A 25781-nucleotide genomic window follows, 5' to 3' on the forward strand; every position below is an offset into this window, starting at 1 on the left:
TCAACGAACAAGTTTCAACTGCCTTGTATTGGATTTATTACAAAAAAGCGAAAAAAATCTGTTATATTTCCTCAGGTGGGGACTGACCGGAGCATTTCGTCGTAACGGAACATTCGCGATAATCATCCGAACATCGGATACAGAACTCGGAATGAGCTCGGCTCGCTGTACTGACTATACGAATGCTCGCATCGTAACGTGTTACGTTACGATGAACTCCGGTCACTCCCTATCAATAAGTCTAGAACTTCGAGGTCGAGAGAAGAGTAAGTTCAGTACCTACTTAGTCGTTGTACTTCGAAACCCAATGACGCGACATTGTCTATGACTAATGTTATTGTCTATGTATCGCTACCGCTGGCTATCGTTTTCCTATGTTATAGCCTTAAATGTAATTATTATAATAAAAATTGTTAAATGTATGAAATGTAATCTGTAATTGTTATATATTTCTTTCAAATAAGCGTTTTATTATGTTCATTAAATATTTATAAAACTATATTTCTTTAAAGGAAACTACCATTTTGTCAAGACAATGAGAGTTCTTGGTAAAACTAAATGGATCCCCCTTATTAACGACGCTCTGTGAAGACAGCTGTACTGTCAAAAGTGAACCGTGCAAGTTCCCACATTTCAAAGTACAGGGATATAGGAAATGGGGAGATGATACGTGATAACTGAGGTGAGAAAACGTTGAGCGTGGTCACTTCCAACATGCATAAAACTTTTCAAAATTTCAGTGATGTGGTTGTCAATTGTGGGTATACTAGTGAATGCAATAATAATATAATAAAACCCTTATCCGCACCCAATGGTGCATAGGGCACTGTGTCATATAAACGCAGTGTTATCTTGATCGTTTACACATAAAGGAAGGGTGATCAGCCCTCCGCTTCAGGTACCAGTCCACGGTAATATTGAATAAATATTAGAGTGAAAAAATCACTTATATTTATTTTACCCCCCTTGGGAATCGAACCCGGGACCTCCAGAACGGTAGCCGAGCGTGCTGACCATTACACTACGGAGGCGGACAAAATGCAATACAGTGTATAAAGTTATCATTAAAGCAATTTTTCTTGGATTTTCGATACATTCGTTTTATTACTTAAAAGAATATATTTATACTTCTTGTTACGTTTGGTTAGGTTGAACGTCACAGCTAAAATGTCCATGGTCATCCATTGTCCTTTTCTTGATTTGATTCAGGTTTTCTATTTGCAGGATACACGAATCTGTTCTGCCAAAACTCGACTCGATTGAAAAACAGATGGAGCCTAGTTTAGCTCCTGTCAAGGCTGAACCGGGAGATGCAGAAGGGGATACTCTCCTTCTCTCTGCTGGAGAAGGGGCACTACTCGAGGGACATTATAATCTACGACAGTGTTATGTTGACTTGTACTCCAGGATTATTTACCCGGATGTTCCTATAGTAAAGAAGGAACCAGGAAGTGATGATGAAACTCCCCATACTGAGCAATACCTGAAAGAGGAGCCAGCTGTACCGACGACTGCTACTGATCTACACTGCAAATCAATATCTACCGACATGACAATTCTCAGCGAGATAGACATTGATCTTCCTAACATCAAACAAGAATGCGCGGAAAGCTCGAGTAGACTTGAAGCTGAATCTAGTAAGTAAAATTTTGTAGTTTGAAAAATGATCTCCGCATTTATGACGCGGTTCAGAGAGAGATGCCGAGCATTGCGCATTTCATTGCTATTGTTTAACCAAAGAAAACAAGAAAATAATTATAATTGTTTCGGCATTTACCATGTGGTAAGACATGTTATAATGATGAAGAAAACACTTGTTTTTATACCACTTGAGTTTACTGTATTATGTTATTATTCAGACCTGACGATGGAAGCTTAGGTTCCGAAACTAGTAGTCATTAATTAACTCAAGTGGTATAAAAACAAGTGTTTCATTAATCATTTTTTAATTAGTTATAGTTATCACCATACACATATACTTTTGAAAAAGGAATAACCCGCAAAGCCTCTACTTGTAGAAGCTTGACTTGCAGATTGGATAGGGAAGGTAAATGTGAAAAATACATCACAAACACCCAGACCTATTGAAAATAAATCATACTGGTAACGGCGAATTTCATTTTTGGAGTCCATCCACATACAAATGGCATGGTGATGACTTGATCACTTAATATAAATATAATATTAGCAGCGATTAGTATTATGTTGATAAATGAAGATTATGAGATGATCAGTTCTGTGTTTTTGTTGCTGCTTTATTGCAGTTTTGTGCAATAATTTTATTTTTGTTTCCAGATCTAGTAAAAAGTCATATGAAATCTTCATGTTCAGAGAATTCTAAGACATTTCCTTCTAACGGTCTCGAAGAAATTACATCATCGCACTCAATGAAACGGAATCCAGGGTTACGTTATATCTCAGTACATTCAGGGAAGAAACGATTTTCTTGTTCAGAGTGTGATTATAAATTTTCACGAAAAGAGTCTTTAAAGACTCACATGTCCGCTCACACAGGTATGAAACCGTTTTCATGTTCAGAGTGTGATTATAAATGTTCTCGGAAAGATTCTTTAAGGATTCACTTGTATAATCACATGGGTGAGAAACCCTTCTCTTGTTCAGAGTGTGGTTATACATTTTCTCGCAAAGAGACTTTAAAGATTCACATGTCCACTCACACAGGTGAGAAACCCTTCTCTTGTTCAGAGTGTGATCATAAATTTTCACGGAAACACCATTACAAGAGACACATTTTAACTCACACTGGTGAGAAACCCTTCTCTTGTTCAGAATGTGATTATAAATGTTCACAGAAAGGGACTTTAAAAATTCACATGTACACACACACAGGTGAAAAATCCTTCTCTTGTTCAGAGTGTGATTACATATGTTCACAGAAGTCGCATTTAAAGAGTCATATCTCAATTCACACTCGCGATAAACCTTTCTCTTGTTCAGAGTGTGATTATAAATGTTTACATGAAGAGACTTTAAAGATTCACATGTCCACTCACACGGGTGAGAAACCCTTCTCTTGTTCAGAGTGTGATAATAAATTTGCTCGAAAACAGACTTTAAAGATTCATATGGCCACCCACACAGGTGAGAAACCTTTCTCTTGTTCAGAGTGCAATCATAAATTTTCACAGAAACACCATTACAAGAGACACATTTTAACTCACACTGGTGAGAAACCATTGAGAAACTATTGAGAAACTGTAAGTGATCACAGATAAAAAATTAAGTTTCTAAAATTTAAGAAACCCGTCTCTTGGTCGGAATGTAGCCTTGAGAAATTTCAGGGACCATCTCTGGCACTTCCAAATTACCAAAAAAACATCCAAAATATCCCCCAATGCTTCACAATTATTGTTAGTGCCAACCGTTGCTTTCTCCTTTTTAATTAATTCATTTCTTACTTTAAAACCATGTATTTAATTCGGAGAAAAACTTATTTTTTCATTACACAAACGATATTCTAAGCGAAAAATTCAATTTATTTTTTCATTTCAACTAAAAACAGCGGTTGTTTGCAGGGGGCTCAGAGGGGCTCGCGCGAGCCCCTTGTTTAATTTGACTCGGGCCGGCGAGCCCCTTGTTAAATTAAGAGAAATCAATATTCTCTAATTAAATCAGCACATAAATGGAATTTAATTGGTTTGTTGAATTAAATAATTTTCTACCATTAAAAACAAGTCATATCTATATTTTGTCGTTTGGTGTGCATATTAAGTATTTTTAATTATTTATTTTGAATAGTTAAAAAACAAACCTCCCCCCTCCCCCACCCCTTCTCATTCACCCGCGAGCCCCTTGTTAAAAAAAGGCTGCCCATCCCTGACTAAAAATATAAACCAAATAATGGTGCAATAAGTGACAAAGTGAACAAGGATGGTGGACGCATTGAGTTGATAGTCGATATTATCCGTAACGCAGCTGGATGCTGCGTCTCCGCGCCTTGCGGCCGATTACTTGGCGTCATCCATGGCCTCAACGTCATCGCGACTCGGCCTTCTCCCGCCGGCCACCGCATCAGCGCAGTGAGCGTCACACCGTCACCCCCTAGTGCCTTCGCATACGGCCTTTCATGCCGTTTTTGAAATGCAAGTTTTTATTTAAGTTAGTTATATGTTGTAAGAGTAGTAAAAAAACATTAAATAAATAAATAAAAAACTTCATTCTTTATTAAATAAATAAAATTTGAATAAATGTGATGTAGTTTCAATTAAACCTCCCTCTCTTGACCACTGAACTGAGATATAAGATACTGATTTATTACGCCCGTATCGGGGACGAGTACTGGAGTTAGAGAATCCCACTGCCCTTGAACATATGTTTTTCTCTGAATTATATTTTTGTATAGAAATTAGGTGCGTGTGTGATTGTGTTTGTGATTTAGTAGTGTAGCGGGAGTCTGTGTTTGTATAGGCATTAGCGAGACTTCCGTTTCCTACGAACCAGGGTCGCGGACGAAGGGTTTCCTTTGTAATTTGTGTTTGCTTTCTGTGCGTTTTTTGTGAATTTCGCAATGCATTGTTTTATTGTGTCAATTTTCCGGCGACCATGAATTTTATTGAGGTTTTCTCGAAGATGTGTATCGTATATGATTTTAATACCGCGATTTTCTAGTCTGCAGCTTGTTGTATTTCGTTTCGTGTATCGAAGCGAACGCGAATGCAGCTTAGGTGATTATCGGTTTGATAGTGGACGATAGTGCGCTCATACGTCCGTAGGGCCGCGAAGGCTCCCGCCGCCTTCTCTCGGACGTCCGTGAAGGTACTTTAGGTAGGTACTCGTTTTTCTTCGTAGCCCATTGACGCGATATTGTCTATGAAATATATTTTTGTCTATGTACGCCTATCGGTGGCGTCGTGTTTAACCTAATAGGTAATTACTGTAATAATTATTACTTTATTTAAAAAAAAACCGTAATAATTATATATTTCTTTAAAGGAAACTACCGTTTTATCAAGACAATGAGTATTCTTGGTAAAACCAAATGATTCCCCCTTATTAACGAGAGTCAATGAAGACAGTTGTATATGTCAAAATTGAACCGTGCTCACATTTCAAAGTACACAGAGATATAGTAAATGGGGAGACGATTCGTGATAGCTGAGGTGAGAAAGCGATGAGTGCGGTCACTTCTAACCTTCAACAACTTTTCGAAATTTCAGTGATGGGGCTGTCAATCATGGGTAGAAAGGTGTATGCAACATCGTGCGCAAAGTGGTTATTTGAGAGAATTTATTGGATTGACGATAAATATATATATTTTTAAATAAATGAATCTGCTAGTTAGACACTACTTGTGTTCCAGTGTGACAGACACGCCTTTGCTAATATGTATATTACCTTATCATTTTCTTTATTTAATTCGGATTTTCTATTTACAGAATATACGAATATTTTCTGCCAAAACTTGACTCGAATGTTGAATAAAAAATGGACCCTTCTTTAGCCCCTGTCAAGGCTGAACCGGGAGATGCAAAAGGGGATATTCCTCTAATCAAGGAGGAACCAGAAAGTGATGATGATACTCTCCATACTGGGGAATACCCGAAGAAGGAGCCAGCTGTACCGGGGACTGCTACTGATTTACATCTCAGAATAATATGTAGTGATAACGTTATTCTCACCAAAATAGATATTGATCTTCCTGATATAAAACAAGAATGCGCGGAATCCTCTAGCAGACTTGATGCACAATCTAGTAAGTAATATTTTGCTGTATCAAGTAAATAATATCTATATTTATGACGCTGTTATAAAGAGATATGCCGAGGATATTGCATTCTGTTGCTGGAGGTCCACCTTGTTGTAGTATATTTAAATGAAACAGAAAATATGATATTCTATCTATCGCCGTCTTTCACTATATAAATCAATGCGATATATAAATGATTAAAATTTATTATACATTGTAACTAAACTAACTAACTAACCATCACGCCGCTTTCCCGCAGGGGTAGGCAGAGAGAATAGAGCGCCACACCACTCTGTCCTTGCAAACATTCTTCGCCTCTTCCATGTTTCTGCATCTCCTCATACATACCCGCCGATTGTTACGACTCCTAACCTGACATCTTTCAAGTATTTGGCATACCTGATCGTGCCATGTTTTTCTCGGTCTTCCTCTGCTTCTTTTCCCGCTAACATTCGCCTCATAAATTTGTTTTACCGTTCTTTCCTCACTCATTCGTTCTACATGTCCAAACCATCTCAACACACCTTTCTTAATTTTATCGATAATGCTTATCTCAGCTTTGCATTCCTTCCTTAATTGACTATTCGCACATCTATCATACATCGTTTTGTCGCACATTCTTCTGAGAGATTGCATTTCAACTGCATTCAGTCTACTTTCATCCTTCTTTTGCCAACTTCATGTTTCACTTCCATACATTAGAGTTGGAACCAGGACTCTGTTGTGCACTGCCAGTTTAGCTTCCGCTGATAGGTTTTTATTTGCTATAACTGATTTCAGTGCACCATTCACTTTGTTTCCAGCACTCACTCTCCTTTCTATGTCTTTATCAATCTTTCCATCCTTAGAAAACATACTACCCAAATACACGAAATCATCTACCTGTTCCTAAATCTCTCCGTTTACCAATATTTCACATTCAGATCTGCTTTCTTCTCTTTCAAAAACCATAATCATGGATTTGCCAACATTCATCAATAAATCACTTTCCTTGCACACATTATACACTTTTGTCACCAACGCCTGCAGGTCTTCTCTGCCATCGGCAAGAAGAACAGCATCGTCAGCATACAAAAGGCAACAGACAGTCATATTATTCATTCTAGCTCCCACATTTAAATCTTTCAGTTCTTTCATGCAATTATCCATGTATAGGTTAAACAGCCACGGTGACATTACACATCCCTGTTTAACACCTTTAGATATGCTAAGCCAGGATGAAAATGAACCACTTACCCTTATGCATGCAGTGCTATCCTCGTACAAGGATGCTATGCCTTGGATAAGTTTACTGCTTACCCCATACTCAGATAACACCTTCCATAGCTTCGTTCTATCAACTCGTTATTATTATATATTGTCATTATGCTTATTGATATTTCTGTATGGAATCATAGAAATCAGGTAGAAAAGTAATATTTATCACTTCCTTGAAGTGTACGAGTATTATTATTACACAGCGTAGTTGCTACATAACACTTTTCTGTAACATTTTGAATAAAATAAAAATTCTTCTTTAATGGTGCAATAAATATTCATGTGTTGCTTTGAAAAAACAACGAAACGACTTTTGAGTTATTATGTTTCTCTTTTCTCTGACTTTTCTTTGACATGTAGGTTTTGTGAGCGAGTACATCAGTTCGGCCGTCCAGATGTGAAGTATTGTTGAAGTTTTATTTCACAGTTTCAGTTTTGTGCCATAATTTTCTTTTTGTTTTCAGATTTAATTACAAGTGAAATTAAATCTACGTATTCAGAAACTACTCAGCACTCAACTTCTAACGATCTTGGTATCATTAAATCATTATGCTCAATGAAACGGAATATACAGATACGTAAAACTTCACTACATGCAGGAAAGAAACCCTTCTCTTATTCAGAGTGTGATTATAAACTTTCAGATAAAACGTCTTTAAGGAACACTCATACAGGCAAGAAACCTTTCTCTTGTTTAGAGTGTGATTATAAAAGTTCACAGAAAGGAAATATAAAGATTCACATGGCCGCTCACACTGGGGAGAAACCCTTCTCCTGTTTAGAGTGTGATTATAAATGTTCAGATAAAGCGTCTTTAAGGAAGCACATTTACACGCACACTGGTGAAAAACCCTTCTCTTGTTTAGAGTGTGATTATAAAAGTTCACAGAAAGGTAATTTAAAGATTCATATGTCCACTCACACTGGTGAGAAACCATTCTCTTGTTCAGAGTGTAATTATAAGTGTTTACAGAAACATAATTTCAAGAGACATGTTTTGACGCATTTAGGGGAAAAACCTTTATCTTGTTCAGAGTGTGATTATAAATGTTTACATAAAACATCTTTAAAGCAACACATGTCCAACCACACAGGTGAGAAACCATTCTCTTGTTCGGAATGTGATTTTAAATGTTCACGGAAAGACAGTTTAAAGACTCACATGTTTACTCATACGATGGAAAAACCCTTCTCTTGTTCAGAGTGTAATTTTAAATGTTCACAGAGAGCATCCTTAAAGCTACACATGTCCACCCACACAGGTGAGAAACCATTCTCTTGTTCAGAGTGTAATTTTAAATGTTCACAGAATGGGACTTTAAGGACTCATATGTCTACTCACACAGATAAGAAACCCTTCTCTTGTTCAGAGTGTAATTATAAATGTTCACAGAAGAGATATTTAAAGAGTCACATGTCTATTCACACCGGTGAGAAACCCTTCTCTTGTTTAGAGTGTAATTATAAATGTTCACAGAAAGGGACTTTAAAGAATCACATGTTCACTCACACTGGTGAGAAACCTTTCTCTTGTTCAGAGTGTAGTTTTAAATGTTCACAGATAGGTAATTTAAAGAATCACATATCCACTCACACAGGCGAGAAACCCTTCTCTTGTTTAGAATGTGATTATAAATGTTCACGGAAAGATTCTTTAAAGGTTCACACGTTTTCTCACACGATTGACAAACCCTTCTCTTGTTCAAAGTGTAATTATAAATGTTCACAGAAAGCATCTTTAATAAATCACATGTCTATTCACACAAATTAGAAACTCTTTCTTGTTCAGAGTGTGATTAAAAATGTTAATAGAAATTGTATGTTTTGAGAAACTTTACTGTTGTCACTGATTATAAATATACACCGAGGATTTTTAAACCATCACATGGTGAGATTTATGCATTCTTAGATCATATACTGCACTTTCAGTATGTCTGGGATACAGATTACCTCATACAGATAATAAACAGCCCAGAACACATAAACGTAAAATTATATTGAATGAAACATTGACTTTTAATCTTTCAACATGGTGAAAATTGAGTTCTGTTATAAAATTTAATTTTAGAACGCAAGATTGTGCGTTTCATAAACTGTCGCTGAATTTGGTACATGGCATGAACCCTGGCTTATTTAGCAGGTGCCGTGTATTGTTTAAGGGAGAATTTGCAAAAATTCAAAAACAATAATGATTGCTTTAGAGGTCAGGTTTATCGGCGATCGACTAAATTTTTGACTCTTCGACGTTTCATATCCTTTTCTTTTTTTAACTATTGTACTGATAATTGGGGTAACGCGGCACGCATCTATAGCGAATCTCTAGCGAGATAGCGAGTGTTATTGCCTAGAATTTTCACTCATAAATGACATGAAAATATAGTAACTTTAAATAAAAATGGTCAATCCACCCACGAGTAGGGATAAGCTTAAAAACTTAAAAAGTTGAAGACTGAGTAGGGTCATGATAAACGGTGTTGCATGAGCCGTAGCTAGATTTCAGAGTCACTTGGACGTTAGGTAATTTAAAATAAAATGCAAGTTTTTAGTTGTGTTGATATATGTATTAAAGGTTAGTTTAATAAATAATTAAATGTTTTTTTCTTCATTTTGTATTAAATAAATATAAATTGAATAAATGTAATGATGTTTCAATTACACCTCCCTCTCTTGACCACTGAACTGAGATATAAGGTACTGATTTATTACGCCCGTATCGGGGACGAGTACTGGAGTTGGAGCATCCCACTGCCCTTAGACATTATATATGTTTTTTTTCTGTATTTTATTTTGTATGGGAAATAAGCACAAAAGATTAATTAATTCATAACAATAACAATATTGATTTAGCTTAGCTTCCATTTCCTCCGGTCGATTACTGCTTGCAGCCAGTTTTTACCTCCCCACACCGACTATGTCGTCAGACCACCTCTTTTGGAGTCTTCCGACACCTCTATTGTTATCCCAAGGTTTACATAATACTTTCAGTATGTCCTGTCCATTGCCATTTGAGTTTTGCCACGCGATCCATGGATATCCTCTACTTTGTGTGTTTTTCTTGGTTTCTACTTATTTATTTATTTTATCCCTCAGGCTAATACCAAGCATGGATCTTTCCATGGATCGCTGTGTGAACTTGAGCTTCTCTACATTTCTCTTCGTCAGAGCCATAGTCTTTAGTGCATATGTGTTCAGTGGCGGTAAGCAGGATTTGTTCACTTGTCTTTTTAGACAGGTCGGAATCTCCTTATTTAGCAGAATCGGGTTTGTCATTATTGTACAACATATTTACATTTTTAAATTATGAATGAAAGAAATCAATAATTATATTTTAGAATGTTTTGGTCATTTGCTACAACTAAGTCCTTGGCGCATCAAATACGGGTAGTGTATATCAATGTTCTGCAAACTTTTTCTGTTAAAGGTACTTAACAACTTAAGAAATTTCAGAGGTACATCAATATTGATTTTTTATCAAAATATAATGCGAAAACATATATATATAGGCCCACATTTCGCATGTTATATATATAAACATATAACATGCGAAATGTGGGCCTGCTTAACTGAGCAGAGGCGATAAAAAATTGGAGCAATCGTGTTATCTTCATAAAACTAGACTTTTTTCCACGGCACACCAACTAATCACCACGGTGTACCAGTGTGCCGCGGCACACACGCGGGGGAACAATGGTGTAAATTGTTGATACGATTGAAGAGTTAAATAAAATCGATAACAAAATAATGTTATGCAAATCGCATGCTCGATTTTTAATAAATATTGGAATTAACCCAGGGGAGATCCTTGAATACATAAGGAAGATAAGTAATTACCGAACAATTTCCTCTGTCTAGACCTCAAGACATCGACCAGAAGGTTAAAGTAAGTAGGTACTTAGTCGTTACTCTTCGAAACATAATGATCCTATCGGTGGCGACGCGCGCACGCTTACAAAAATACAGGTAATTATTCTAATCATTTTTATCATTGAAAAAACCTGTAATAGTTATGTATTTCACTGTAGGAAAGTAGTGTTTTGTTATGACAATGAGTGTTACTGGAAAAAATAAATGATATTCCCTAACTAACGACAATCAATGAAGACAGTTGTAGCTGTCAAAATTGAAACTGCAAGTTCTCACATTTCAAGTATGGAGATATAGGAAATGGGGAGATGATTCGTGATAACTGAGGTGAGAAAGCGTTGTGTGTGATCACTTGCAACATGCATACAACTTTTCGAAATTACATCACTAAAATTGGCTGTCAATTAAGAATGGTGAATACAATACAGCGTATAAGGTACGCTTAACCTTGTTAGGTCGCTATCCAAAAAAAAATGCAAGTAAGGTAGGCTAGGCACTACTTGTGTTCAGTGTAGCAGACTCGCCTCTGCTAATATGTTAATCATGTTTTTTTCTTAATTTAATTCATGTTTCCTATTTGCAGGTACACGATTTTTTCTGCCAAAACTCGACTCGTTTGTAACACAGATGGAGTCTACTTTAGCTCCTGTCAAGGCTGAACCGGCAGATGCAGAAGGGGATACTCTCCTCTCTGCTGGAGAAGGGGCAATACTCGATGTTTACTATGACCCAGATGATCGTATAATCAAGGAGGAACCAGGAAGTGATGATGATACTCCCCATACTGGTGAACGCCAGAACGAGGAGCCAGCTGTACCGGGGACTGCTACTGATCTACACCACAGATTAATATCTAGCGATAACATTATCCTCACCAAGATAGATATTGATCTTCCTGATATAAAACAAGAATGCGCGAAATCCTCGAGCAGACTGGAAGCTGAATCGTGTGAGTAACATTTTTGTTGTTGTTTTGAGTAAAAATTTCCACATTTATGACGCTGTTTCAGAGAGAGATGCGGAGCGTAGCGCGTTTTATTGCTGGAGGTCAAAAGTGTTGTTGTATAACAAAATAAAATAAAAAACAATACATCGTTTTATTCAAACTAAGACTAACAATTTCAATTAATTTATTAAAAAACTGAGAAAACACAAATGTGTGTGACGAGCAAAAATCAACATTACGATTAATTTTAATTATCCTCCTCCACCATTGTGTACTATTTGGTGACCAATTAAATTCACATATTATATTTTATCAAGAAATACGTTAATAACTAGAAACCTTAACCTTCCCTTACCTTAAACTGCGACAAAATTTGTGTAATGCACGTTCATTAAAAAATATTTTGCGAATAAGGTAAACTGCTAATACATATTGTACATACCAGCCCCCTTTTCCTTGAGCGACTGCCTGTGTGTGTGTCGGGTGTTTTATTTTTGAAATCATGGAAAAATGCTGATATTTCAGTTCAAGTTATCGCCATGTACTGGTCACGGCCACCTTCATTATTGCAGTCCATCCGTCCATCCACTAACACATGGTGCGAACAGCATCGTAGTGATGGAGGTGATGAGATGATCATTTCTATATTTTTGTGGCTGCTTTATTTCAATTTTGTGATTTTTTTGTTTCCAGATGTAACGAGAAGTGATAAAAAATCTTCACTTTCAGAGAATTTAGAGCATTCACTTTCTAACGGTCTTGAAGAAATCACCACTCACACTGGTGAGAAACCCTTCTCTTGTTCAAGATGTGATTATAAATGTTCAAATAAAACGGGTTTAAGAAATCACATGTACACTCACACTGATGAGAAACCCTTCTCTTGTTTAGAGTGTGATTATCAATGTTCCCAGAAAGGGCAATTAAAGATTCACATGTCCACTCACACAGGCGAGAAACTTTTCTCTTGTTTAGAGTGTGATTATAAAGGTTCAGATAAAACGTCTTTACGGAAGCACATGTACACTCATACTGGCGAGAAACTCTTCTCTTGTTCACTATGTGACTATAAATGTTCATATAAAATGTCTTTAAGGAATCACATGTACACTCACACTGGTGAGAAACCATTCTCTTGTTCAGAATGTGATTATAAATGTTCATATAAAACGGCGTTAAGGAATCACATGTACAGGCACACTGGTGAGAAACCCTTCTCTTGTTTAGAGTGTGATTATAAAAGTTCACAGAAAGGTAATATAAAAATTCACATGTCCACTCACACTGGTGAGAAACCCTTCTCCTGTTTAGAGTGTGATTATAAATGTTCAGATAAAGCGTCTTTAAGGAAGCACATTTACACGCACACTGGTGAAAAACCCTTCTCTTGTTTAGAGTGTGATTATAAAAGTTCACAGAAAGGTAATTTAAAAATTCACATGTCCACTCACACTGGTGAGAAACCTTTCTCTTGTTTAGAGTGTGATTATAAATGTTCTGATAAAACATCTTTAAGGAAGCACATGTACATTCATACTGGCGAGAAACCCTTCTTTTGCTCAATATGTGATTATAAATGTTCACGGAAAGGGAGTTTGAAGATTCACATGTCCACTCACACTGGTGAAAAACTATTCTCTTGTTCAGAATGTGATTTTAAATGTTCACAGAAAGCATCTTTGATGAATCACATGTCTATTCATACAAATTAGAAACCCGTTTCTTGTTCAGAGTGTAATTATAAATGTTCATAGAAATCGTATTTGAAGATTGTGGTGAGATATGTGTTGAGAAACTTTACTCTTGTCACTGATTATAAATATTGTTTATTTATAATCAGTGACAAGAGTAAATTTAACACCGAGGAATTTTAAACCAGCACATGGTGAGATTTATGACTTCTGAGATCATATACTGAACTTTCATTATGTCTAGGATACAGATTACCTCATACGGATAGAACAATTGTCTTGTTCAGAGCTCATAAACAGCACAGAACACGTGAACGTAAAATTATATTGAATGAAACATTGACTATTATAATCTTTCAACGTGGTGAAAACTGAGTTCTGTTATAAAATTTAATTTTAGAACGCAAGATAGTGCGTTTCACAGACTGTCGCAGAATTTGGTACATGGCATGAAGCCTGGCTCATTTAGCAGGTACTGTGTATTGTTTAAGGGAGAATTCGCAAAATTTCAGAAATATAATGGTCGCGTTAGATGTCAGGCGTACCAGGTTTATTGGAAATCGACTGTAAAATATTTTTATCATTTTTAACTCGTCAACGTTCCATAACCTTTTCTTTTTAAAACTATTGTGCTGATAGCCGATATAACGCGAACGCAGCTGGATACTGCGTCTCCGAGCCTTGCCGCCAATTACTTGGGGTCCGATGGGTGCGTCATCCATAGCCTCCACCGGGGCCACTGCATCAGCGCAGTGAGCGTCACACCGCCCGGCACGCGGCCCCCATGCCGTCTGATCAGGACCCCCTAGTGCCCTCGCGTACGGCCCTTCAGGTCGTATATGCAATGCAAGTTTACAGTTGAGTTAGATATATCGTAGTCGTACAGGAGAAAGTGACCAACTAACAAAACGTAAGATATTCAGGAGGGCCATTTAAATCCCTTCTGCTAGGCAAGAAAGTAAACATCAATGCAGTTAGTCGTTTTTTCAAAGTCAATGTATTATACTTCTATGTTTAAAATCACTTTGGAATTTTTTCAGAGCAGTATCAAGCTAGTAAGATATTAAGAAGTCAATAATCACGTTTTTATAAAAAAAATGCACTTGGTCACTTTCTTCTGTGTGACTACGATATGTATTAAAGGGTAGTAAAAAAACATTTAATAAATAATTAAATGTTTTATTTTATTCATTAAATAAACAGAATTTGAGATTATGTGATGGAGTTTCAATTACACCTCGCTCTCTTGACCACTGAATTTAGATAAAAAGGTACTGTTTATTTATTACGTCTGTGTCGGGGACGAATACTTGAGTTGGAGCATCCCGCTGCCCTTGGACATATATTTTGTATGTATTATATTTTTGTATCGGAAATACGCACAAAGGAGATAATTGTGCTTCATAATAATAAAAATATTGATTTAGCTTAATTAACAAGTGCCATTTTTGGGAGGTGTCTTTTCAAGGGCGCTTTACATTATTTTTCTCATTTTCTGTGTCTTATGCAATGAACTACAATATCTTCTTCCTATGCCGCATCACGTCCGCCCGACGTTGGCAATCACTCTGGCGAAGGCTTCTCTGTCTTGCGCGACCGCTCCCCACATATCTCATCCCGGTCCAACCCTTATGGTGGGGACTGACCGGAGTCATTTCGTCGTAACGTAATACGTTACGATGCGAGCATTCGTATAATCAGTGCAGCGAGCCGAGCTAGTTCCGAGTACTCCATTCGGTGTTCCAAGCTCGTGAGATTTAACTATTTCGATGATATTCCAAATATATTTTATTCTTCATCTTAAGAGGGAGGATGAATTTTAAGAGAATACTGCGTTATAGGGTAAAACTCACTACAAACTTTGCGAGAAGGAATAAGGGAGAGGAATTAGGGAGAAATCAAGTTTTTTGGTTTATGACGTTCTTGAGAGGAGTGAGCGATATGTACAATTCCGGCATCACGCGGAACGTCGCCACGATGCTCATCACGAGGGTTTTAGGCTTGGGCGCGTCCCCGCTCTGATATGTTGATTACGCCTAACGCCTTGACGTGATGGCGGCTCGGTCCTCTCCAGCCAGCCACTTCATCAGTACACTGGGCACCACACCGCCCACTACAGCCCTCTAGCAAGCTCCAGCTGAGCGTTTCAGCGCCCCTTTCCCGCGCCCAAACTGTGCGCCGAAGTTAAGTCTTAAGTTGTATAGTTTAAGGTAATTTTAGTCTTTATTAAGACCTTCAAATCTTCGTCCGCATCCGATGGTCCATAGGGCAATGTATCATATAAACATTGGGCAAGACTGTTTCTATGTGCACTTGCAAGGACTGTATAGCGAGCGTTAATTTTTAGAAGTAAGTAACGTCTATAAAGTAAAAAGGAACCGGTGGAGAGTCTTGAATTCTTACATCACAACTTTCCTTTGCTAAATTTTAAATATTAAATTTTTTAAATAAATTTTAATAAACGTTACAATCAAAAAGATTAAAATCATCCTGTTTTCATTATAATTCCCAAAATATTATTGTAACGGACCAGCTGAGCACACGGCCCTAAAAAGGACCGTATTCATAAGTTTAAGTTTTATTCATGAGAATTGTAAGCGAAGGACTGTTTCTCTAATAAAGGATTTGTTTGCCACGAAGAAACAGCCCTCGTGATAGGTATAGGTTATTTATTTATAATTTGTGTGATGAAACATAGGACGGAGCGACTTTGTCCGAGCGGCCGCCTCATAATGAAACTCGACGAAATGAGCGAGGAAAGGGGGCGTGGCTCCCGCTACTTACGCTGAGGCCTACCGGGACCCAGTGGAAAGTGGTGGGGGGTCGCGCGCGCGAGCGACAGGGTGACCGGCTCGGCAGATTAGCTCCGTACGCATAAAAATATCTGTGGATTTGACCAAATAAACCATTCCACTCACACCGAGCTCCTCGTTTCACTTTGATCTTCACCGACCCTTCTCCACTACTTCGACTTCGGAATCTTCTGGGACTTGACCATCGCTACACCCACTGGACTACGAATCGACAACTACACGGACCTACGCATCTCTACCCAGCTCATAACATTCGGGATTTACGACCCTGAGAGCGACGGAGCGGAGAAGTCACAGCCACATTTATACAGTCCAGCGGTGTGTTGGACAGACAATGTTTGTGCGACACAATTATATTACTTAAGTTAAACCGAGTATAATCGTCATTTAAACAGAGTTATTCGGCCGAGTACGAGTAATAAAAAAAACGCCGAGTGCCGAGTATCGACCGAGTACTTGGCCCATCTATACCAAGGTTTGTGAGTGTACTGGCAAAAAACGTAAACTCGAAAATATGACATTTTGACTATACGACGCATATTATAAAGTTTTCAACGTTCTATAAACTAATGCACTACGTAAATGCACTAAGTAGTTTGAAATGTCATATGTATGTGGTTTTAAAAGTTAATTCAACTTTCAGTTTAATAGCGGGTATTTGTCCAGGCTAAAAGCTTTAAATAACAGGAATTATTCAAGCCAAGATTTTAGAGTTAACGTTTTTTTATTCCAGTACACTTCATATATTTTATAAAATACGTGTCCAAAATATTCATGAAAAAAAAATCTCCCAGAAAATAAACAGGTATTTTTACCTTTTACTATGCAGAGGAGTCCTATGCACCATTGGGGTGCGGATAAGGGTTTGAAGTGAAGTATATTTCTTAAGGAATTGTTAAGTTATAAATTGCTTTCTTAAATAATAACCATTTAGCTATCGCAGTTACCTCCATTAAAGCTTGTTACGGGAGAAACCACATTTAATATAATTTCGAAGAACCAAACTTGAACCTCAAGCCCGGTTGACGAGCATATTAATCACTACGCTGTAAAGCTAGTTTCAATTTCCAATGTCAATGTGATGCCTTAATGTATGTTTACATTAGTTTCAAGTCTAATTTTTTTTATATAATAAAGCTTGTATTTTATTTAATGGTTCGGGTTTCTTTGTGGTAAGACATGTTGAAATTATTAAAGAAAACACTTGTTTATTTACCACTTGAGTTTTTTATGACGACTAATTTCGGAAGCTAAGCTTACAATTAAAGGTCAAAATGTAAACATTATGTCCCTCTTAGGAGTTTATATTTAAACCTGAAGATGGAAACTAACCTTCCGAAACTAGTCGTCATAAATAAACTCAAGTGGTAAAAAAACACGTGTTATCTTTAAAAATTACTTGTATTTTTTACATTCTAAGAGTATTCAATATGTAAGTTTAGATATGTCGTAAATAAAAGGAAAGGTAAAATAACATTTGATATGCCTATAGTTAGCCGTAAGTTTTTCATTTTATTTCCATTTCCTTTTTTTATTAGGTAAGTCATTTTTTCAACACGTTTTGTTAGTAAATAAACTCAGGTTCATGAAGTATTCAAGCCTTATTATTCCTTTTAAATTGTTTTTCACCTAAGATGTAAGTAGAGTTCTTTCTTTCATGCGGGCATTTTCAAATTCATTAGATTAGGTATATATTAGTAATAATTTTAATAAAAGGGCACACGTGGCAAATCCCAAACAACGACATTGTTATTTTTTCTTCATTTCCCGCATACTTGTTATCCAAGGCGCATTTCTTCGTAATATCGTGTCCCCGATCGCCGGATGTTCCCATGGCCTTTCGTTTCACGAAAGGAACAGATTGTTTCCATCTATTCATCCGTGTAATCAACGAAATTTGAATTTTACCACCTCCGAGAGAATCTCTAACGATTCTTTTATTTTCTCGATGCCACCGCCATCCATATTACTTTCCACGAAATACCAACAAACCCTACCCCGACATTAGAAGCCTCGATATAGCGTGATGGCTTTGAAAGTTAAGGTAAGTACTTAGTCGTTACTTTTCAAAACTTAATGATTCGATACTGTCTATGAATATACGTATTCCTATTCTATACAAATTAGTTAGTCTGTTCCTATCGGTGGCGACGTGCGCAAGCTTACGGGTTGTTATTCTAATAATTATTAATTCAATAAAAAAACCTGTGACAATTATGAAGGAAACTAGAATTTCGTCCCAACAATAGTGTCACTGGAAATAGTAAATGATTTTCCAAACTTATGTTTGTCATCATGTTCTTTTCGTAATTTTATTCCTGTTCTCTATTTGCTGGATACACGATTTTTTTCTGCCAAAATTCGACTCGTTTTAAAGACAAATGGAGCCTACTTTACCTGCAAAGGCTGAACTGGGAGATGCAGAAGGGGATACTCTCCTTCTCTCTGCTGGAGAAGGGGCACCACTCGAGGGTAATTATAGTTTACGACATTGTTACGTTGACTTGTCGTACTCCAGGACTATGAACCCGGATGTTCCTTTAATCAAGGAGGAACCAGGAAGTGATGATGATACTCTCCATACTGGGGAACGCCTGAACGAGGAGCCAGCTGTACCGGGGACCGCTACTGATCCACATCAGAAATTAATATCTAACGATACAGTTATCTTCACCGAGATAGATATTGATCTTCCTGATATAAAACAAGAATGCGCGGAATCCTCGAGCAGACTTAAAGCTGAATCTAGTGAGTAACATTTTGTTGTAAATAATTTCCACATTTATGAATATGCCGAGCATACCGCATTTTATTGCTGGAGGTCCAAATAAAACAAAAAAAAAACGTTTTATCAAACTTCAACTAACAGTAAAAATTCATTAATTAAAAAACTGGTTAGGTACTCAAAAGAATAACACTAAAGAATGACTTTGACAAGCAAAAATCGACATTTATTTTTAATTTAATTTTCTCCGCCATCATTGTTAAAACTTACATTTGGCGACCAATTAAATTCACATATTATATTTTATAAAAAAAATACGTTAATAACCAGAAACCTTTAGATACTGCGACAAAATTTGTGTAATGCACGTTCATAAAAATATATTTTGTCAATAACGTAAACTACTAATACATATTGTACGTACATATGTACCAGCCCCTTTTCCTTTCTCTGTGTGTATCGGGAGTTTTATTATTTAAATAATGAAAAAAGTACTGATATTTAATTTTACGTTATCGCCATGCAATACTGGTCACGACCACCTTCATTATTGGAATCACTCCATTTACGCATGATGCGAACAGCACCGTAGTTGTGAGATAATCATTTACGTATTTTGGTGGCTGCTTTATTTGTATGTTGTGATTTTTTTGTTTTCAGATTTAACGAGAAGTAATAAAAAATCTTCACTTTCAGAGAATTTAAAGCACTTACTTTCTAATGATCTTGAAGAAATGACCACGCACAATGGTGAGAAACCCTTCTCTTGTTCAAGATGTGATTTTAAATGTTCACGTGAAACGTCTTTAAGGAATCACATGTACACTCACACTGGTGAGAAACCCTTCTCTTGTTTAGAGTGTGATTATAAATGTAACCAGAAAGGGAATTTAAAGACTCACATGTCAATTCACTCTGGTAAGAAATCCTTCTCTTGTTCAGAGTGTGATTATAAATGTAACCACAAAGGGAATTTAAAGATTCACAATTTAATCCATACTGGTGAGAAACCCTTTTCTTGTTCAGAATGTGATTTTAAATGTTTCCAAAAATGGTATTTAAAGAGACACATGTCAGTTCACAGTAGTGAGAAACCCTTCTCTTGTTCAGAGTGTGATTATAAATGTAACCACAAAGGGAATTTAAAGATTCACAATTTAATCCACACTGGTGAGAAATCCTTCTCGTGTTCAGAGTGTGATTTTAAATGTTCCCAAAAAAGCCATTTAAAGAGACACATGGCAATTCACAGTGGTGAGAAACCCTTCTCTTGTTCAGAATGTAATTTTAAATGCTCCCAAAAATACCATCTAAAGAGACACATGTCAGTTCACAGTGGTGAGAAATCCTTCTCGTGTTCAGAGTGTGATTATAAATGTTCACGGAAAGAGAATTTAAAGATTCACATGTCAAATCACACTGGTGAGAAATCCCTTCCTTGTTCAGAGTGATTCAGTCGGATGGACACGTCATCCGATAGCCTCGACGTGATCGCAGTTCGGCCATCTCTCGCCGGCCACTTCATCAGCGCAGTGAGCGTCATATCGTCGGAACGCAGTCCTCATGCCGTCTGATACAGTGCCTTCGCATACGGCCTTTCATGTCGTTTTGCGATGTAAGTTTTTCAAATAGATTCAGATTCATTTTTCAGATTATTCATTTTTTTTCAGATTGGGCAGTTAAATAAATAATTAAATGTTTTATTTTCTTCTTGAAATAAATAGAATTTCAATAAATGTGCAAGAGTTTGAATTGAATTCCGCCCTATTGACCACTGAATTGAGATAGAAGGTCTCTCCGAGATAGTCGTGAGTAGGTGCCTTCTGTCTTCGATTTTTCGTAGTACCTCGCCATTCAAAATTTGGTCTCTCCAGGATATCCCCAGCATTCTTCTAAAGGTCCACATCTCGAACGCATTCAGCCTATCCTTATATGCAACACTGATTCTACATTTGATTGTTCCTGATGGGACACAAGTTTACACATTGGAGTAACTGCGCTAAGCGCTTCGACTCCAAGGCCTACCCTTATATTTTTCAGACCAGCACCATATCTTCCAGCCATAAAGTAAGCACACTCCATATTTTGACAAGAAGTTTGCGTACTTTCAGATCTACGTTACTTAGATTGGAACATTATTGATTTTTTGTTAAACGTAAGTCTTGCCTGGTGTATGCGACTGTCAATAAGATATATTAATCGAAATACGTGTCTTACTTTGCATTATGTACGCGCACCGATTATTGCTACTTTAATAACTAAACCAATTTCTATGCCATCTGTAAGCAACGTCATCATGTATATAAATAAATGTAGTCCTGAAAAAGACTTGTTCTATAAATAAGAATATAATTTGGTAAGGTAGTGCTGCCCCCCAATAAAGAAATTGTTTCACTTTCGGGGGGTGGCCGCCTCAACATTTATCATCAGAATGTTATTTAACGTAAAGTACATATGTATGTAGAAAACGGATAGGAAAAATTAGGTAAAAAAAATAGGATAGGATTAGATTTGATAAAAAAATTAAACTTATCCTAAATAAAGACTTACAAATAACACAGAAACAGTGCTTGAAAAATGAAAATAAAACGAAAGTAGAAAAAATTCCACAAAATAAAAAATACTGAATTTAAAAGTACAGAAAATAACAGCAAAGAATACAAAATAAATTATAATGAACATCTAAAAGAAGAAGATTTTGAAATAAAAATAAATCATTTAAATCAATTTCGAAAATCTAAAATAAATTAACTGATTTGCAAATATAAATCCGTTTTTGCAAAAGACAAATATGATATCGGCTCTGTTAGTGGATATGAAGCGAGGATCTACTAGACAGATATTGCAGTAAGAGGCCTTACAGATATACTGTAGAAGATAAAAAGGAGATAGAAAAACTAATTGCAAAATTAATGGATAATAAGCTTATAGAAGAATCCTACATTCCATTTGCTGCACCTTTGACATTTGCATTTAAAAAGAGGAAAACAAAAAATCCAGACTGTGTATAGATTTCAGAGATTTGAATAAAATAGTATAGTAGTGCCTCAAGCTCAACCATTTCCATTAATTGAAGACCCAATGATAAAGACCAGGAATTACAACATTTTTTCAACACTAGACATAAACTCAGCATTTTGGTCTATTCCTTTACGAATCGAAGACAGAAAAATACGGGATTTGTAACACAAGAAGGACATTTCCAATGGACTTGCCTACCATTGGGATTGAAGACCTCACCAGCAATTTTAAAGGGATACTAGGTAACATATTGAGAAAGCATAAACTGACTGATTTCACCGTTAATATATGAAAAAACGAATGAACCGGATTAAAGTCATATTTATTCTTAATGTAAAATAAATAAATAAAAAATTATAATAAACATCATCTCATTAAATATTCAATTTCGTACTCTCTACTTTTGTAATTTTTTTCTCAGAAACAAACTATGTATTTATTTTATTATTATTTAAAAAATACATTTATATAGTGGCTATCAATGACTAACATTATTTTCTTAATACATTTCGAAAAAATCCTTATGTTTTAATGTGAAAGGTAATAATGTAAAAGGAACCTCTTTATGTTTTTAATTTGACAATGATTTTGACATTATTAACTAACTAACTAACTAACCATCACGCCGCTTCCCCGCAGGGGTAGGCAGAGAGAATAGAGCGCCACACCACTCTGTCCTTGCAAACATTCTTCGCCTCTTCCACGTTCATGCATCTCCTCATACATACCCGCCGATTGTTACGACTCCTAACCTGACCACTTTCAAGTATTTGGCATACCTGATCGTGCCATGTTTTTCTCGGTCTTCCTCTGCTTCTTTTCCCGCTAACATTCGCCTCATAAATTTGTTTTACCGTTCTTTCCTCACTCATTCGTTCTACATGTCCAAACCATCTCAACACACCTATCTTAATTTTATCGATAATGCTTATCTCAGCTTTGCATTCCTTCCTTATTTCACTATTCGTACATCTATCATACATCGTTTTGTCGCACATTCTTCTGAGAGATCGCATTTCGACTGCATTCAGTCTACTTTCATCCTTCTTTTGCCAACTCCATGTTTCACTTCCATACATTAGAGTTTGAACCAGGACTCCGTTGTGCACTGCCAGTTTAGCTTCCGCAGATAGGTTTTTATTTGCTATAACTGATTTCAGTGCACCATTCACTTTGTTCCCAGCATTCACTCTCCTTTCTATGTCTTTATCAATCTTTCCATCCCTAGAAAACATACTACCCAAATACACAAATACACAATTTTGAAACACTTGAAATACACATGAATCAAAATTTCATAAATAATCTTAACATCAATTAAGCCAAAATATGTCATTACCATAAAACTGTGCGTATTTTTCCATTTTCACGCACCAAACACGGTCAGGAAAATAACAAAACATACATATTACCGAGTTTTATGCCAATGTCATTTTTAGGTTATATTGAGTTTCTTCTTCTTTTTTGACTTACAAGGCTGTCGAGTATAATTAACAGCTGATTTTTTACGTAGGCCATTTTTTATTGTGAATATTCATATATCTCGATTTTTTAACACAAATACTAAGCCCTCATAGAAATATTAAGGAGATATCAATCTTTACTACTAAGTATATCTTTGGTTGTATCTGTCAAAATTGAAAAAAGTGCGAGTTCTCACATTTCAAAGTAGAGAGATTTAGTAAATGGGAAGACGATTCGTGATAACTGAGGTGAGAAAGTGATAAGTGTGGTCACTTGCAATATAACTAACTAACTAACTAACCATCACGCCCCTTCCCCGCAGGGGTAGGCAGAGAGAATAGAGTGCCACACCACTCTGTCCTTGCAAACATTCTTCGCCTTTTCCACGTTCATGCATCTCCTCATACATACCTGCCGATTGTTACGACTCCTAACCTGACCACTTTCAAGTATTTCGCATACTTGATCGTGCCATGTTTTTCTCGGTCTTCCTCTGCTTCTTTTCCCGCTAACATTCGCCTCATAAATTTGTTTTACCGTTCTTTCCTCACTCATTCGTTCTACATGTCCAAACCATCTCAACACACCTTTCTTAATTTTATCGATAATGCTTATCTCAGCTTTGCATTCCTTCCTTATTTCACTATTCGTACATCTATCATACATCGTTTTGTCGCACATTCTTCTGAGAGATCGCATTTCGACTGCATTCAGTCTACTTTCATCCTTTTTTTTTTTTCATCCTTCTTTCATCATGCTTATAACTTTTCGAAATTTCAGTGATGTGGCTGTCAATTACGGGTAGAGGGATGAATGCAATGCAATGTACAGAGTTCTTAAGCAAAATCAATGGATTGTCGATAAATACACTTTATTATTTTCAAAAATATATATATTTGAATTACTAGTTAGGAAAGGCACTACTTGCCAGTGTTGCAGACACGCCACGCTAATATGTCTATGCTTATATGTTTACCGCGCCCTTTTCTTAATTTAATACAGGTTTTCTATTTGCAGTAGACACGAATCTTTTCTAACGAAGCTTGACTCGAATGAAAAACAGATGGAGCCTGCTTTAGCTCCTGTCAAGGCTGAACCGGGAGATGCAGAAGGGGATAATCTCCTTCTCTCTGCTGGAGAAGGGGCACTACTCGAGGGATACTATGACCCAGATGATCGTATAATCAAGGAGGAACCAGGAAGTGATGATGATACTCTCCATACTGGGGAACGCCTGAAAGAGGAGCCAGCTGTACCGGGGACTGCTACTGATCTACATCACAAATTAATATCTAGCGATAACGTAATCCTCACCAAGACACATATTGATCTTCCTGATATTAAACAAGAATGCGCGGAATCCTCAAGCATACTGGAAGCTGAATATAGTAAGTACCATTTAGTTGAATGAAGTAAATTATCTCCACATTAATGATGCGGTTTCAGCGAGAGGTGCCGGGCATAGCGCACATAGTTCTCAGTGGTTCCTATATGTTCCCAGATGTACCTTTAATCAAGGAGGAACCTGAAAGTGACGATGATTCTCTCCATATTGGAGAATACTTGAAAGGGGAGCCAGCTGTACCGGAGACTGCTACTGATCTTTGTCAAAAAATAATATCAAGCGATAAAATTATCCCCACCGAGATAGATATTGATCTTCCTGATATAAAACAAGAATGCGCGGAATCTTCGAGCAGACTGGAAGCTGAATCTAGTGAGTAACATTTTTTGTTGTTGTTTTGAGTAAATAATTTCTACATTTATGACGATTTATATATAGCACAATGGAGGCGGACGTTAATTTAAATGTGTTAACGATCAAGATAACACGTTAATATGATGCAGTGCCCTATGCACCATCGAGTATATATATATATATATATATATATATATATATATATATATATATATATATATATATATATATATATATATATATATATATATATATATATATATATATATATATATATATATATATATATATATATATATATATATATATATATATATATATATATATATATATATATTATATATATATATATATATATATATATATATATATATATATATATATATATATATATATATATATATATATATATATATATATATATATATATATATATATATATATATATATATATATATATATATATATATATATATATATATATATATATATATATATATATATATATATATATATATATATATATATATATATATATATATATATATATATATATATATATATATATATAAATATATATATATATATATATAT

At 36.1% G+C, this 25781-nt stretch overlaps 5 protein-coding genes across 8 annotated transcripts; all 5 read left to right on the forward strand.

The window, feature by feature from the left end:
- The first annotated feature begins 400 nt into the window (after nucleotides 1–400).
- LOC148298751 (uncharacterized) lies at nucleotides 401–4209 on the forward strand. Of its 2 annotated transcripts, XM_088276663.1 has the most exons (4): nucleotides 446–682; nucleotides 1225–1637; nucleotides 2296–2514; nucleotides 3937–4209. In XM_088276663.1, the coding sequence occupies exons 2-4, from the start codon at nucleotides 1271–1273 to the stop codon at nucleotides 4098–4100; spliced, it is 750 nt and encodes a 249-aa protein (XP_088132789.1). In that variant the 5' UTR covers nucleotides 446–682; nucleotides 1225–1270; the 3' UTR covers nucleotides 4101–4209. The 2 variants fall into 2 exon arrangements, with proteins under 2 accessions (XP_088132788.1, XP_088132789.1); XM_088276662.1 differs by having other exon boundaries at nucleotides 401–682; nucleotides 2296–4209.
- Nucleotides 4210–4868: 659 nt separating this feature from the next.
- LOC148298752 (uncharacterized) lies at nucleotides 4869–9600 on the forward strand. 2 transcript variants are annotated; one of them, XM_088276659.1, is made up of 4 exons: nucleotides 4869–4887; nucleotides 4954–5120; nucleotides 5397–5713; nucleotides 7429–9600. In XM_088276659.1, the coding sequence occupies exons 3-4, from the start codon at nucleotides 5446–5448 to the stop codon at nucleotides 8733–8735; spliced, it is 1575 nt and encodes a 524-aa protein (XP_088132785.1). In that variant the 5' UTR covers nucleotides 4869–4887; nucleotides 4954–5120; nucleotides 5397–5445; the 3' UTR covers nucleotides 8736–9600. The 2 variants fall into 2 exon arrangements, with proteins under 2 accessions (XP_088132785.1, XP_088132786.1); XM_088276660.1 differs by lacking the exon at nucleotides 4954–5120.
- Nucleotides 9601–10905: 1305 nt separating this feature from the next.
- LOC148298753 (uncharacterized) lies at nucleotides 10906–17936 on the forward strand. The gene is made up of 3 exons (XM_088276661.1): nucleotides 10906–10924; nucleotides 11412–11777; nucleotides 12468–17936. The coding sequence occupies exons 2-3, from the start codon at nucleotides 11456–11458 to the stop codon at nucleotides 13484–13486; spliced, it is 1341 nt and encodes a 446-aa protein (XP_088132787.1). The 5' UTR covers nucleotides 10906–10924; nucleotides 11412–11455; the 3' UTR covers nucleotides 13487–17936.
- A 482-nt stretch (nucleotides 17937–18418) lies between these two features.
- On the forward strand, nucleotides 18419–20739 carry LOC148298754 (uncharacterized). The gene is made up of 3 exons (XM_088276664.1): nucleotides 18419–19026; nucleotides 19664–19753; nucleotides 20450–20739. Exons 1-3 carry the CDS (start codon nucleotides 18660–18662, stop codon nucleotides 20452–20454), a joined length of 462 nt encoding a protein of 153 aa, XP_088132790.1. The 5' UTR covers nucleotides 18419–18659; the 3' UTR covers nucleotides 20455–20739.
- Nucleotides 20740–23626: 2887 nt separating this feature from the next.
- LOC148298755 (uncharacterized) lies at nucleotides 23627–25235 on the forward strand. 2 transcript variants are annotated; one of them, XM_088276665.1, is made up of 3 exons: nucleotides 23627–23736; nucleotides 24506–24876; nucleotides 24990–25235. In XM_088276665.1, exons 2-3 carry the CDS (start codon nucleotides 24552–24554, stop codon nucleotides 25211–25213), a joined length of 549 nt encoding a protein of 182 aa, XP_088132791.1. In that variant the 5' UTR covers nucleotides 23627–23736; nucleotides 24506–24551; the 3' UTR covers nucleotides 25214–25235. The 2 variants fall into 2 exon arrangements, with proteins under 2 accessions (XP_088132791.1, XP_088132792.1); XM_088276666.1 differs by having other exon boundaries at nucleotides 23665–23736; nucleotides 24509–24876.
- The last annotated feature ends 546 nt before the right edge of the window (nucleotides 25236–25781 follow it).

This window comes from Brachycentrus maculatus, unplaced genomic scaffold (assembly GCF_059751285.1).
Source record: "Brachycentrus maculatus isolate JH-2025_06_01 unplaced genomic scaffold, ASM5975128v1 h1tg001644l, whole genome shotgun sequence".
In the NCBI taxonomy this organism is placed as follows: domain Eukaryota; kingdom Metazoa; phylum Arthropoda; class Insecta; order Trichoptera; family Brachycentridae; genus Brachycentrus; species Brachycentrus maculatus.

Bases quoted from the DNA above. Each gene is read 5' to 3' on its own strand.
- LOC148298751 (XM_088276662.1), top strand. From the start codon at position 1,271: ATGGAGCCTAGTTTAGCTCCTGTCAAGGCTGAACCGGGAGATGCAGAA. The intron at 1,638-2,295 runs GTAAGTAAAATT...TTTTGTTTCCAG, and splicing joins TAGACTTGAAGCTGAATCTA to ATCTAGTAAAAAGTCATATG.
- LOC148298752 (XM_088276659.1), top strand. From the start codon at position 5,446: ATGGACCCTTCTTTAGCCCCTGTCAAGGCTGAACCGGGAGATGCAAAA. The intron at 5,714-7,428 runs GTAAGTAATATT...TTTTGTTTTCAG, and splicing joins CAGACTTGATGCACAATCTA to ATTTAATTACAAGTGAAATT.
- LOC148298753 (XM_088276661.1), top strand. From the start codon at position 11,456: ATGGAGTCTACTTTAGCTCCTGTCAAGGCTGAACCGGCAGATGCAGAA. The intron at 11,778-12,467 runs GTGAGTAACATT...TTTTGTTTCCAG, and splicing joins CAGACTGGAAGCTGAATCGT to ATGTAACGAGAAGTGATAAA.
- LOC148298754 (XM_088276664.1), top strand. From the start codon at position 18,660: ATGGAGCCTACTTTACCTGCAAAGGCTGAACTGGGAGATGCAGAAGGG. The intron at 19,027-19,663 runs GTGAGTAACATT...TTTTGTTTTCAG, and splicing joins CAGACTTAAAGCTGAATCTA to ATTTAACGAGAAGTAATAAA.
- LOC148298755 (XM_088276665.1), top strand. From the start codon at position 24,552: ATGGAGCCTGCTTTAGCTCCTGTCAAGGCTGAACCGGGAGATGCAGAA. The intron at 24,877-24,989 runs GTAAGTACCATT...ATATGTTCCCAG, and splicing joins CATACTGGAAGCTGAATATA to ATGTACCTTTAATCAAGGAG.